Genomic DNA, 14,374 nt, shown 5'->3' with positions numbered 1-14,374 from the left:
TTTAGAACATATATACATCGAAAAGGATGCTGAATGAATTTGTACGATTTTTATTGTTTTGACAAATTGATTGATGCTTGAAGTTTTGTTCATAAAAATTATTTATGTTTTCGTATTTCTTTATGAAACAATATGACACTTATGTCTTGAATTTGAGCTTATTTGAAAGAAGTTTTTAAAAAATGGATAAAAATATTCAAATCACAAATCAGTTACCTATTTTTCTTTTATAAAAGTCAAATCATACATCACTAAAGTTTATCCAATTCTTATATGCAATACAATCACATGACTGAAGTTAGATCCTTGCTTAGGCCACAACTATAGCCAAAAAATGTCCCAAGTTTAGCTTTATCAAATCAATCAATAATTTCAGTAAAAAAAAAAAGCCCCAAGGCATGCTCGAGTGGCAAAAGGTGAAGGATTTGATTTAGGTAGCAGGTTTGAATCCCACACCATACAAAGTTAAACTCGATATTTAAGTGGAGAAGAATAGAAGAACAGACTCATTATCCACCGAATTTATAAGGTTATGATTGGTTCCAAATGCGACAGGTAAATAATGTATTTCTCAATTATTAAAAAAAAAACTTCAGTAAAAAAAATTATGTCTAGAACTTGACAAGTCATACCAAACTTGAGGCCAAAAATATAATGTTTGGCCTTCACAATTTCCAACATCAACGGCGGCGTATGTCTGAAGTTGTTCCCAAAGCAAATAAACTTGCATAAAAATATAATGGGCACAAAAATGACATGACTATCACAAAATTGGGTATTTGTTCACATCGGCCAAATAAAATTGGATCCATACATTATACATATAATTGAACTGGAAAATATTTTCAATTAAATCTTATGTGCTTTCAAAAAGGTCTATTGCCCCTCGAGTTTCAAAGCATTGGCAAGGGATATCAAATTCACATAATTAAAAAGAGATGATGCCATACTTCTACTCATACTAGTACACATGAACTCCCCAGGCTCGAGCTCAGCAAAACTTCTTTGTACAGAATTGAGTCTCAGCTTTCGAAGAAGGGTGTGTGTATACAGTTTGCTACAACATTTTAGCAGCAGAGCACAAGCATGTCCCAAGGAACCAATGTCAAATTTTGCATTCTTTGATTAGCCTTCAACTGTAGGTCTTGAAGAACGGATCAAGAGGGGCGTTATCCGATAGCTGTTAAAACAGGCTGCAGGTGAATGCCCCCGCTGCGAGCCTTCAACCCTGTGAGCAATGTAGTGATACGAGGAAACTCCACAAAGAGACTTTGCCAACAAAAGTAGTTATGATGATCAATCACACTTTTCCACCATACTGGAAATGAATCTTGTAATCATGTTGCAAAGTAGCAAGGGTATTTCTGCAGGGTCCCTCTATAAAAACAGAAAGATTAAATAGTGAGCCAACAGACAACTAATAGCTTAATATTCTTTCAAACTTTAGAACAGGTTGAGATTGCTCACCTCCGAATACTGTGTGAAGACGTTGAAGATCGTCTTCTGAACAAGCATCTACTAAAGCATAGACACCAGGTCTTAAAGCTTCATCGATTTCCCTTCCAAGTTGAAAAAAAAAATCATTAAGATAAGAGAACAGGAATCAAGAATGCAAATCACATTGTGCCTCTAACATTAAAATCAAAAGTGAATACAACAAAAAAGTACCGGATAATTCCATTTCTAAGCCGGCCATATCCACAGTACACCCATATGTAGCAAGATAGGAATTGAAAACAATTGTTACCATAGACATCTTTGTGCTGCCTAATCTGCAATATAGAAAGGGGACAGTCATTGTATGAAAGACATATAAAAGAAACCTCTTGGAATTAGGTGAATTGACAAATAGTGAATGAAACTAATGCATTGATGACCCTAAATCGAAACTTGCACTAGCACCCTTCTGACAATGTAATTGAGACAAGAAACCAACATCGTCAAATTATCTTTAAATCAAAGGAATGCCTCCTATGTTATCTAGTTTCAACAATCTCAGAACTTCTCTTTTGATAACTAATGGAAATTTTATTAATGACTTCCAATACTAACTGCCAAGCTAGCAAATGGATAAAAAAGGAACTCGGTACAAAGCTAGTTGTGAATGGGAACAACCACCTCAGAACTGACTATGACTAAATCAAAGCTTAGAACTAACATGTTCGAAGTCAAGCTCAACGCAAGTTCTTCCAAGTTGAGCACTGTTTATAGTACATTCAATTTTGGGCAGGGTCATGAATTTCGAATCATGAAAGCACTCATGAGCCTAGGCCTAAGTATCCAGAAGCAACCTGTAAAGCCCGAAAGCCATCTGTCTTCTACTCCATTTTTTCAGAAAAGCAAAAGGCAACTATAAATGATGCAGGATGTATTTAGATCATGTTAACCCAACATTTCAGTAATTGAAAATTCCATTATTGAGGAGAGAGTATAACGTAGAAGTAACCTTACCTCTTCATACACCCTTCGAAGAAAACTGGCGCATTTTACTCCTACTTGAACTTCCCATCCAAAATAATCTCCTCCAACTGGACTAGTGCATACCATCTCCAAACAATTAAGAAGTCTGCCAACTGAATCTTCCAGAAGCGCGATGCAGCGCCGTGTCTCACTACATATCGCGAACACCAAGAGAATAGATCATGGACTTATAAGAGAATATTTGCTCAACATCCACACATCTATAATGTTTCTCTATCTCTTTTGAAGTTCCCAAGTAATCATCATAAATTGCAGTGTGAACAACACAAGGGAATAGGCCACAAATATTTCTAGTTTGAAGGAAATAAGAACAAAGGAAGTAGCAAACCTTCTGTGATGCTTTAGAACAGTACACAGCATTCGGCAGCATGCAGCATATAGCTTTATGCAAAATTCTCTATCCACGACGCTTCTTTCGCTTCCAGGAACCTCAGTTTCTTCGAAAGTCGAGCCTCCTGTATAATTAGAACAAAGCAGAACTTTGGATGTCCAAAGCTGAAAAGCACACTGAAATACTGTAGCAGGCAGATGCAATAACTGCCCAATATGGCATGCTTCCAATTGGAAGAAAGCGTGTTTAGCAGAAATTTTTGTCAGCACTGAAATGCACATCAGACAAACAGAGCCAGGGTCGGGTTCAGCAAAATCTTTCCTGAACTTATGATTTCTGAAAAACATCTTGGGGCCTTGCAGGTGCAGGATTACATTGAGTAGAGATGATACTAAGTTCTGGATATGCCTTTTGATCACAGCCACCTTTTTACGCCCTATAAAAAAGACAAAGGACATACGAAACCACAAGTTATGAACAAATCTAAAATACAAGTATAGGGCAACAGTATCGGGATTTTTTTGCAACTTAATATGAAGAACAATCAGCTCCCTAAACCATCCAACAAAAAATGAAAAACATCACAGCTTCCAGAGAGAGCTCACACATAGATAGAGATCTTTGCAAGTACTACTTTGCCTCTGAAGACATCCTAAAACTGATGTCGTCTTAGTCTCTTTACATGCAATGAGTAAAGCCAAGGAAACTATTGTTCCTTTTGATTAATTTAGTGTTCTGACAAAGTAACAAAATCCCAGTCAAAAGATCCTCAAAAAAAAAAACGAGAAATCATGGACAAAAAGAATTAAAAGTCCCCCTTTTCAGGGAGACTATGCTATTTTCTCCCCTGCACTCATCACACTCCTCTTGTGATTTATGACTTAAAGTTACTTAACTGTCCAAACCAGAGCTTTCATATTTCATGTAATGCAACATCTGAGGAATTAAAAACTATTTGAACAGCCCTACTAGCTCCTACTCAAACATATCCTTTCAGAATTCAAACCATTTAAATTTTTTTCACATTCAAACATTAGTAATAGCATAATGAGCATCTGATTGCTAGAGCTATTCAGTTAATTTCATGTCGACAAGACGACAAGAACCAGAGTGTTTTTTCTTTTTTTTGGAACTGAAGAACCAGTGTTTTCTTATCCTTCACAAGGCTAAAACTGAAATGTAAATACAACATCTCTTGATCTTTCTTGCAATCTAAAGAGCTTAATTTCTCTCTTATCCAGACAAAATTATGTAATATCTGTGAGAAAAAAATGCTGATCATTTGTGGAGTCCAAATGAAAGCAAAGAACTTTGACGTAAACATTGTGATACCTATCTCGCATTTTTGGCTTAGGCCCCCATTTGGACATGTGATATGAAATCAAATTGATATGAAGTAGAAGTTTTGATTCTATTCGGATTTCTTCAGTTGCATTTTTTAATATAAACATGAAAACCCCACAAGTTGTGATAACTATCAAAACTTCCCCAATTATTACGCAATCTTACAAAATTGAACAAACCACAATTTATAAACAAGATATTGGAATATCAAAAGGCGCCACATTGATAGATCACATATATCCATGTTACTTTTATAAATATATGTTTGTGAATACGAACTTGCAAATACACATAATTTTATAAGGATTCACTAGTCAACAGTAGTAACTAGTTATTCTTTAATATGATAATTTCACATGGTACAAACTATCTTTTCACGCTGAAAATAAGTTCTTTTGCAAAATTTAAAATGGCGGGTCCTTTCTCTTTTGAAAATATAAACTTATGGGTCAAGTTTTACATTTACAAAAGTTGAAATCATGATTTGAGATTTTTGGAGAACTGGGGATTTGAAAACGTGATCTCAGATCACATGTCCAAACACTGATTTGAAATTATGACTTAATATTGCATGTCCAAACACAAGCTTAGTACTTGAAAGTAAACCTTGGATATAAAATAGTACCTGATACAGATTCAAGAATCAGATCCAAGCAATCAATGCCTGCAGCAACATAAGCAGAGACCTGTGCTCCATGTGAACTTCCAGTAGTTATTTCATAGTTAATAATGCAGTGTTCCTGCACACCAACTAATGCTCTCTCAATAGCTTGAATAGCAGACAATAAATGCAATTCAGAAGCTCTGCTGACAAAATTTGCGAATGACATCCTCAATCTGGATTTTAACTCATCCAAGTGGTTTAGCCAATGAGAGTTGGATAGGTCATGTTCTGGCAGACCACTTAGCATCTTGGTACTTGATTCTATCTCTCGAGATGCTAGAGTAGCTTCCTTCCCCTGTAAAGATATGCACTTCCCCATGGCCCTCAAATGCAATTCTATATGCTTCACAAATAAATCTCTAGAAGACAAAGGATTAAGCAGCGGAAATACTTTTCCCAGCTCTCCAATGAACTTTGCAACACCATCTAACCAAATAAAAGAGAACTGTTCAAGTGACCCACTGTGGTTGGCAAAATCAGAAAGCAAGACATGAGAGACACGGATTAGTAAGGGAAGAAGATTCTTCGGCAAGGAAGTAGACTTGGTATGCAGCGAAAATTTTAGAATAGCTGAAGAAGCACCAAAAATATGCTTCAGACAAAATGCTGCTTCAAGATTTTCTCCTATGGAAAGTGCTTGCAATAAAGATTTCCTCAAATATTGTTGCTCAAAGTCCACATTGGCCAAAAGAGACTCAATACCTCCAAACTTTTGCAAGTCATTCTTACTGTCATTAGACTGTAAGGAGTCAGCAGAACCAGAATAGTGTTCTTCCTTATTCACATTATTAGCCTCATCGGCAGAGTCCCTAGATTGGTAAGTTCCCGCAGCCAATAGTTCATTGCAACATTCTGTCTCAATAGTAGTGTGGGTACTAGACAAACCTTGAGGGCATTGATCACCCTCAAGAAATAACAAATGCAAAATGGAGTATAACAAGTTTGCACACGTCTCTATACATGGTTTCATTTTCAGGTTGCAGATAGTTGATTCTATAAAAGTACTGCTACTTTTAATATCCAAACTGTCCATTGCAGAAACTAGACCACATAAGAAGCCCTGAAAGCAAGAGATCACAGGTGAGATTTTATCCATTTCCTGAAGCCCAGCTAGATCACCCACTTTTCTGTTAACAACCGCTAGATTTAGGGAGTCCAGCAATTCCTGTGCATGTCCTGTTAAGGTGCCAGCTACAGATGAAACACTTCTCCATGCATCGTTGTTATCAGAGAATTGTGAACACGGACCATTTTCTCTCAGAACAGTCTCTTCTTGGCCATCAGCAAAAATGGCTTCAAATTGATCTTTGAACAGAGTCAAAAGGATAAAAGATGTGTGATCCATCAACGAGAAAATCATATGTTTTAATTGAGGAGAAGTCTCTTGAGAAATCACACTCAGAAAACCAGTTACTGCAGACAATGACTTCAGAAGCCAAAAAACAGGAGAGCTTTCCGACAGGAAGCAAGCTAGCAAGGATTGATGACCTTTCTTCCCTTCGCGTGATGCCATTAACAGATTTTTGAAGGTTCTCCGGCAGGTTAAAAGCAACCTCAAGAGCTCATAACGGCTGCATAAAGCTACTGAACCATGTTGATCAAACAAGCAGCCAACCACAAGCCTGAAATATTATAGCCTTTTTAGCAAACCAACATTACAGTTTATATTACTAGCCTGAGCCTTGAAGTTGTCATGTCAATATCTAAAAGCTTTCCAACAGCTAATGCTAAAGGCTTTAATGTCTACTGAAAACAAAAAAAAGGGTGAAGATGTGATACCTGTCGATATTGAGAATGCTAGTCGCATAACGTGAGAACGATTTTGAACTAAGATGTCCTTTCGGTATCCAGCTCAAAAGGTTGAGAAATGCCCGGCATCTGGTGATTTCTGCGTTTAAAGGACTTGGTTCCTTTTCAATAAGTTCAGCAGGTATGTCATTTAGCAAATGATGGACTGGCTCTATCAATAATGAGTCATTATCCTGAGGATGATTACTTCTGAAAAATATAGTCGATGACTTTTCAAGCATGAGAATAGCATTCTCCCAATCAGGTGCACCATTTACATCAACTTCTCCAACATATGAAAATATTGACGACACCGACTTCTTCAAAATTTGGCAAAATACGGATGCCATGTGCCTGCAAATGGGCTATCATAACATACAGTTAGAATACCACAAGAAATTATCATTCTCAATAGAACTCAACAAGGCAACCAGAGAGCACAATAACTCTAAGGGGTAAGTGGAATAGGATTCTCGAAAATCTACTACACCAGGACATGAGAAGTGTCCAAAATCCCCAACAAATGTGGGATGCTAATGTGACCCCTTATGCAACTGACAGTTTGACATAGAGAGACCTAAGCAACCAAACTTTACGTGATCTACCTGCAACATCATTCTTAGTTTCTTACTAGATTATGAAAACCTGCCTCCAGGAGGACTCAGACTTGAATCTCAAATTGTAGCAGGCATTAACTGCTACACAAGTCCAAATTGCATATCAGGATCGATTTCACATATGAATATGTTTCTGTTAAGTTGCTTGGACTCGGGTGCAACTTGCAAGTGTCTGATACAGGTGCAGATCTAGAGGTCGGATCCTTCATGATCTAAACTATAAAATTTGGGGATAAGGAGCCAGGTATGGATACGCCACGGGTGCGGGCATTCAGCTAAAAAAAATTCAAATATCTAAAAATAGGGTTATAAAACCTAAATTACGAGATATTAAATGGAAAACTTTAGGAAAATCTTGGAATGAGATAAAACAAAAAGGAGTGACAGAGAACATTCTATATGCAAGCTATTCCATTTTTTTCAATTTCGCCTAAGCATTTGATTTGATTACACAAATCATTGAATCTGTCCGAAATTTCTCCATCGATTTTAGTCAAAGTACTCAAAATCTATTGACTAGATCGGGTACGGATCCCACGCCATGTTATGTCAACTAAGTGTTCGGCACCGAAAGTGAAGAGTCTAGTGTTTATGTGGGTCTTTCTATAAGTAGATGAAATTTTACTTCAGTTTATATATCACAATGTTCAAGTTATACCCACGAAGCCTGCAGTCAAACCAAAGAGCATAAACCTGCTTCCTTGCCGTGTCTTCTTTGGCTGAGATCTTCTTAATTGAGGGATTAACAAATACTTTTACATGGATTCATAGAAAGGTTCTTTCACAAAGTTGTGACATGTGATGCATGAAGATTTGATGGTCATTAGTAAAGCTAAAACAGTGCTAAATGTATGTGCTGAAGAGGCTACCCAAGAACTTACTCTTTGTTCATATAGAATGATGTTGCTCAGAAGTTCCACTGAGATCAAATGTCGATTGACTCCTGTCACGTGGCCAGATTTCTCTATATAATTCCTGAGATCACTCATATTCGTGCTTAAACAAGGACGGGAGTTCTGAATTAAAGCCAAAAGAAACTTTTTCATGTCTTTTTTAGAAGCATGAGGACACCAGATATCAACATTTTGGCAAATAATCCACCACAAAGCAGATGGAAACAGCTTCTCATCTATAGATCCGGTACCAAGATCCCATACCTCAGTTTCGTACAGATGATTGAGATATGTATTCTTACTGCTTACTTGGTCAACTGTGGACTTATATATCCTATCTTCAGTCACTAATGAGAGATATCTTATCATGAATTCTGTGAGGTCTGCTGCCTCTTTCTTCAGAGTTGAGACATGTTTGTTCCACTTTTTAGTATCCTTGGAGTATGATGATAGACCAGCATCATTATCTAATATAGTCTGTACAATATTATTATTCCTCTGAAGCAAGTAATCAATGGACTTCATTTGCCTATTTAAATCAACTAGTCTTTGAAGAGCCATGCCACTCAATACATAAATAAGGGGATAGCAAACTATAACAGTGTGCTGATCACAAAACTCAGCAATAATATGTAAAACAGCAGGAAGAGGAGCTGAAGGTTGGACAACCCATGAAAAATAACTTTCGTCTTCCCAACCACTGCTCTCCAACCAGTCCTTCGCAGAATAAGCTGAAAAAGAATCAGTAAGTACTCTTGACATCTTCCTTGATGCATCTGGGGGCATCAGGCTGATGGCTTGTCTTTGCAAGCTTCTGCAAGACATATACAAACGGAAGAAAAAGACCACAATCCAGCATGCTGAGAGAATGTCATTCCCAAGTGCAGCTGCCTTACTGAATCCTCTGCCTGTTACCAGAGTAAAGAAAACGCTAAGAATATCTGGACCTTGAGAGACCAAGCTACTCAAACCAGGGCGAATAACAGCCATCAAATCTTTCACGGAAAGAGCAATGAGGTTGCTATTACCAGTAGTAATAGTTATTGAGTCGAGAATAAGGGTATACATTTCAGTCAAGCTTTTCCCCAAAATCTCAGCTTTTAGATCAAAGCAAAGTGTGCCACAACTACTAAAACATGGTTCTGCAAAATCACTCTCAGCAGGCAACTGATATTCAGATTTTATCCATTCCAGAGATTCTGCAACATCAACAATCATCTGTCGGATGCATCCACTTGCTTGGCCCTCAGGAATGGACTTGACAGCATTTCTGATGGAAAGTCTGAATTCTGGAGAGCACAATAACATGCTCATAGAATTAGCAAATGAGTGACAGAGCATTGAAGATTTGATCACTTTGTTGCTTCTGAATGATGATAATACATCTCTTACAGCTTTGCTTAGTGTGAATATGGCAATGTTAACCTATAAAGTTTAGGATAAAAAGGACCAAAAAATGATTCGATTCCCCAAAAAATAAACAATAGTAAAGCATGAAATCAAAAGTTAGCTCACGCATTATCACTAGCACAAAAGGTGCAGAAGAAGGTGGATAGCTGTTCATGAAACTAAGGTGTTATGTGAAGGTGTCATACCTTCTAAAAAATTTAAGGTATTCCTCCATAATACAAAGTAATTGTCTACAAATTAATCAACAAAACTCACAAACCTGTCGAAGTTCACTGTAGAGGTGAACCAGTCTGCATCCAAGCTTAAGTACCTCTGAAGTCAACAAATGTTGATCTGAAGCTTTCATCAGAGGGTGACTACTGGTTGTAAGAGCAAGTATCATACCCCATAGTTTTTCTAGATCATCCCCAACAACCTCATATTCAATATCCACTAAATAATGAATAGCAAGAAAAATTTCCTTGGCAGCTAGAATCAACAATTGCCCGGGTATTCGTTCTTCTGGAGAGTCAAATGATTGTAGTAACCGATTCATTTGGACAGCAAGTGACATGATCGCATCATAAATTAACTTCAAAAAATTAAAACAAGCCCCTTCGGAGGTATCTTCAGTTCGTATATATACCTTTTCCTGTACACATGTTGCAAGCAACTTATTGATAGATCTTAATGTGCTAAGACCCATATACAGAGGTTCAGCATCCACACCGGCCTGTGAGTGAGTATAAATCTCTGATAAGAAAAGTTCCATAATCTCTACAAAAAAATCAAAAACTGATTTCCGTGCTTCTGCAGGCAGAGCATATTGGGGAGGACTTGTTGAGATCGCAGAGCTGTTGGAAGAGCTCCTGGAAAAAGCAGTAGAATTGCCTTCCTGGTGTCTAAATGCTTCTGCACCGACTACAACCCCATTCTTCATATAAATACAATTAATGAACAGACGAAGCAGCTCTCCAGCACCACTGAGTGCTGACTCATTCTTCCCAGTTATAATCTTCCCCAACTTATCAAATAAGTGTCTATGGTAACTTTTTATGAAAGTTTTCTCCTCTTTTGATTTTTTATCATCGGAATGCCTATATTTGGATGTACTTTGGAGGCTCAAAAATCCATCAATATGAGTTGGATGGAATAATGCCTGTGACAAAACTTCTTCTATCAACACCAATAGATTTCTTTTCCATTCTGGATTGCTTTCACAGCCATGAACATCTAACACATCCCACACAATCACCAAATCTTCAAAAAGCTTATCTATAAACTCGCGGAAACCATTTTTACGAGTTGGATGGACCTTTAGAAACTTAACAAATGGCTCAAGCAAGCAGCAAGACAACTGCTTGGCAAAAATACCCGCCTTCGTTCCATCGAGCTTATCATTGAGGACCTTTCGGAGAAATTCAAGCACCACACTAATCAATGATATCCATAAGTCTAGATTTTCATTAGAAATACCCCCATGAGATGAGAAGACCAGAGATATGCAATCAAGCACAATGTTATGCAACTCCAAATCTTCACTTACCATAGGCTGATCACCCAGACGTATCAATGCATCCCTTGAAATGTACTGGATGACCCGTAACAAGTCCCTTAAGAAGTGTAATGAAACACCCATCTTCTTTGATTCCTCCAAGCAGAACCTGAAAATCACCCAACATCTGCAATCTGAATATGACCCTGCAATTTCCATCGCATGCTTGTCTCCTTCCACCCTAATTTTCTTTTCAGAAGAAACTAGTATCCTCTGGACCCAATTATTCAAGAAAACTACCACTCTTGAAAAGTTTACTGTCTGAATGTCCTCCCTGCATTCACCAGCCCCTTCTGTTCTTGATTTCACATAATTATATGCCAGCTCCAATTTTCTGCACTAAAATTAGTTTGTTAGAAGAAAATCATCATTTCACAATAATCAAAGAGAACACTTGTGTTTCGACATGAAAATTATAGCTGGCACTTGGTTCAAAAGGTCAAAGAAGAATCTTTGCCAAAAAAAAAAAAATCAGCTTTTTGTTGCAAAAACTAGTTTTCATCTAAAAGCTAGAGAATTAAAAAAATTCAGTTAGTTTTGGTTGAGAAACAGTTTTTGCAATGGCATTTGGAGCAACCCTTTTTCAAAAGTTTGAACCAATTATCAGCTTAGATATTCTTTTTTTCCTAAAGAATTGTTCTCCATTCTTGTCCAAACATACAACTCTGCCTGTGAACTTGCTAACATTGCCCGAGAAGGGTTAAGGTATGTTGACAGACAGCATAAAACTAGTCAATTTATGATTAATTCCCATCTATAATGATTATTCATATAGCAGACCAACTAGCTTGAATTTCGCGTATTTGTTTAGAAGAAAAAATAAAACTATCAAATGCACAAAGTTTCTCTTCTAACTAATAAGAAAATTAAATTTCCCAAAACCAAATCCGTCAACTTGCAAACAAAGCCAAAAAAAAAAACACTCTATAACAGAAACGAGACAGAACTTTTTTATCAGCAAAATATAGCCAAACATTGAAGTATTAGTACTGACTCTTGGAGAGGAATAGAGTTGTTCTGAAGGGACAATATCAACTGTAGATTTCTCCATGGGGAATCATCCTGTATGTTTATTGCTTCTTCACTTTCTGGAACAGCTATAGGTTCTTCAACTTCACCAGCCAGCTGTTCGGTGCGATGGGATTTTGAAGGTCTGCTACAGCCTTCTTCTTTGTCAGTGCTATGTTGCTTTCGTTTCTTCATCTTCATCCTTTTGATCTTTCCGTGTTCTGAGTTCTACTCACAATCCGCCATTGTTGTTAGGGTTTTAGCAGGGTTTTGGCTTAGAAAGATGCGACGCCGTTTAGCGCTCGAGGTCAATCGATTTGTCCAAAACTCTGAAATTTTTTTATTATAAGGGTTTTTAGACTTTGAATCTAAACGGATAAAAAATGTAATGTGTTAATTGATTTATTGTCAACACATAAAAATGGTCAAAAATACTCTCAATTTCTAATCAAATTTTCAATTACACACTCATATTTTAGAGTGATTTTATTATCTCCTTAAACTATTTTAAAATGAAATTATTTGCTTCTTATGTGCTGAGATGGCAAGGAATGTGTAGTTACTCTACAGAGTGAGAGCAAAAACAAATAATGAAACATTATGCATAGGGGTGTGCAAAAATTAAATCGATCGATAAATCGAATCGAAAAAATATTATTGGGTTGTTGTTATTGGGTTATTGGATTTTTAATGGGTTTATAAAAAAAGTCATTGGTTGTTGGTTCGGTATCTAATTTTACTATTGGATTATTGGATAAACCGAAACCCAATAAAATAGTAATAATTTACTATTTTACCCTCCCTAATATTTTAATATATAACTAGACATTATAACTATATCAAATTATTAATACTCTATCTACTTCACACTAGGCCGCTTTACTAGTTTTATTATTTACTAAAAAATTAAAAACTAATGTAAAGTTTCGCAATTGTAGCTTTTGATTTTAATTTTAGTTTTAGTTTTAGTCTTGTTTGACTAGTTGATTTTAGTTTTAGTTTGTACTTGTAGGTTGTAGCATTTGCAAGTTTGTAAATGTTCGTACTATGTTTTGGCATTGACATGTAATTATAACGTTCTACTATATTTAGCTAAGTAAGACGTCATATAATATTTTACGGATATTTTCTTATTGGATAAATCGAAAACCAAATCGATAAATAATATCTTATTGATTTGTTATCGGGTTAGTTTATTTAAAAATTGAAAACCGATAAACCAAATCGATAACACATAAAATCGAACCGAACTGACCGATGCACACCCCTAATTCTGCACGAAATCTCAGAGACACACGTATACTATACTAGGTCCTATCACCCCCTGAACTTATCTTATAAATAATTTTCTACCCCTTTCGGCATGCGTGGCACTATCTTGTGGACCCAACGTGTATTGACATTTTTTTTCAAACTACTGTCGCGTAGGCCGAAAAGGACTAGAGAAATTATTTATAAAATAAGTTCATGGGTAGTAGAACCTTAGTATAGTATAAGTGTGTATTTGAAATTTACATAGGTTGAAGGGAAACTCGTGTATTTTCACTTTTTTAATGTTTCCTTTCCTTTGTTTTTTATTTTACTTTTAAGTTTCTTTTCTTCTTTCTCTTCAACAAGAAAAACTAGGAACCTTATCTTTTTTTTCTTTACCAAAAAATATCAGCAACAACAACATGGGCTGCAGCAGCGGCGGCACCATATGAACTTCACTCATCCACCACCAATTCTTCGTTTTCATCGGCCTTTCACTACGTGAGAACAAACTCATCAACCATCAATTTCGTTGTAAACCACCAATGTCACTTCCTTTGTAGCTTCAAGATTTTTAAAGTATGAGATGCAAATTCAAGCATAAACACAAAATTTAAATGGTTAGGTGTTGCATCTACCTTCCTATTTCAGATCTGATAAAGTTTTTGCTATCGAATCTACAATAAATATCGAATAGTACAAAAATCTTAGAATATCTTCATTTTAAAGATTTTTATCCAACGAAACTAAACTAACTACATCTAAAAATTTAATCCCCAAATTGATCAAATTTTTGGAGCATTTGTTAATGATTTTGAGTGAAATTTCATTTATATCGAGAGAAAAACAGAAAATGATGTAGAAATTGAGATTTTGAAGGGTAATTAGGCGATTTATGAAAAAAATAGAGAATTTTTAAGATTGAGAGAAATTTGGATGGAAAAATCTTCAACCAGTAGTTAATGTCATGCCTTGAGATAAAGAAAACAAAATCATTGATTTTTATATATTAAAAAATATATACTACGTGGCGGGCGTGTGTCCAACACCACT

General features: G+C 36.3%; 1 protein-coding gene across 1 annotated transcript; it reads right to left on the bottom strand.

Annotated features, from left to right (window-relative positions):
- Positions 1 to 737: 737 nt before the first annotated feature.
- On the bottom strand, positions 738 to 12,574 carry LOC101247970 (uncharacterized). Its single transcript, XM_010329116.4, has 10 exons — positions 12,057 to 12,574; positions 9,788 to 11,396; positions 8,107 to 9,543; positions 6,600 to 6,973; positions 4,782 to 6,442; positions 2,810 to 3,248; positions 2,452 to 2,611; positions 1,669 to 1,772; positions 1,468 to 1,559; positions 738 to 1,377 (listed from the first exon to the last, which is right to left on the bottom strand). Exons 1-10 carry the CDS (start codon positions 12,269 to 12,271, stop codon positions 1,301 to 1,303), a joined length of 6,168 nt encoding a protein of 2,055 aa, XP_010327418.1. The 5' UTR covers positions 12,272 to 12,574; the 3' UTR covers positions 738 to 1,300.
- Positions 12,575 to 14,374: the final 1,800 nt, after the last annotated feature.

This window comes from Solanum lycopersicum, chromosome 10, assembly GCF_036512215.1.
Source record: "Solanum lycopersicum chromosome 10, SLM_r2.1".
NCBI classification, from domain to species: domain Eukaryota; kingdom Viridiplantae; phylum Streptophyta; class Magnoliopsida; order Solanales; family Solanaceae; genus Solanum; species Solanum lycopersicum.
Note: the sequence above shows the minus strand (reverse complement) of the source record. Positions and strands in the feature narration are given on the sequence as shown.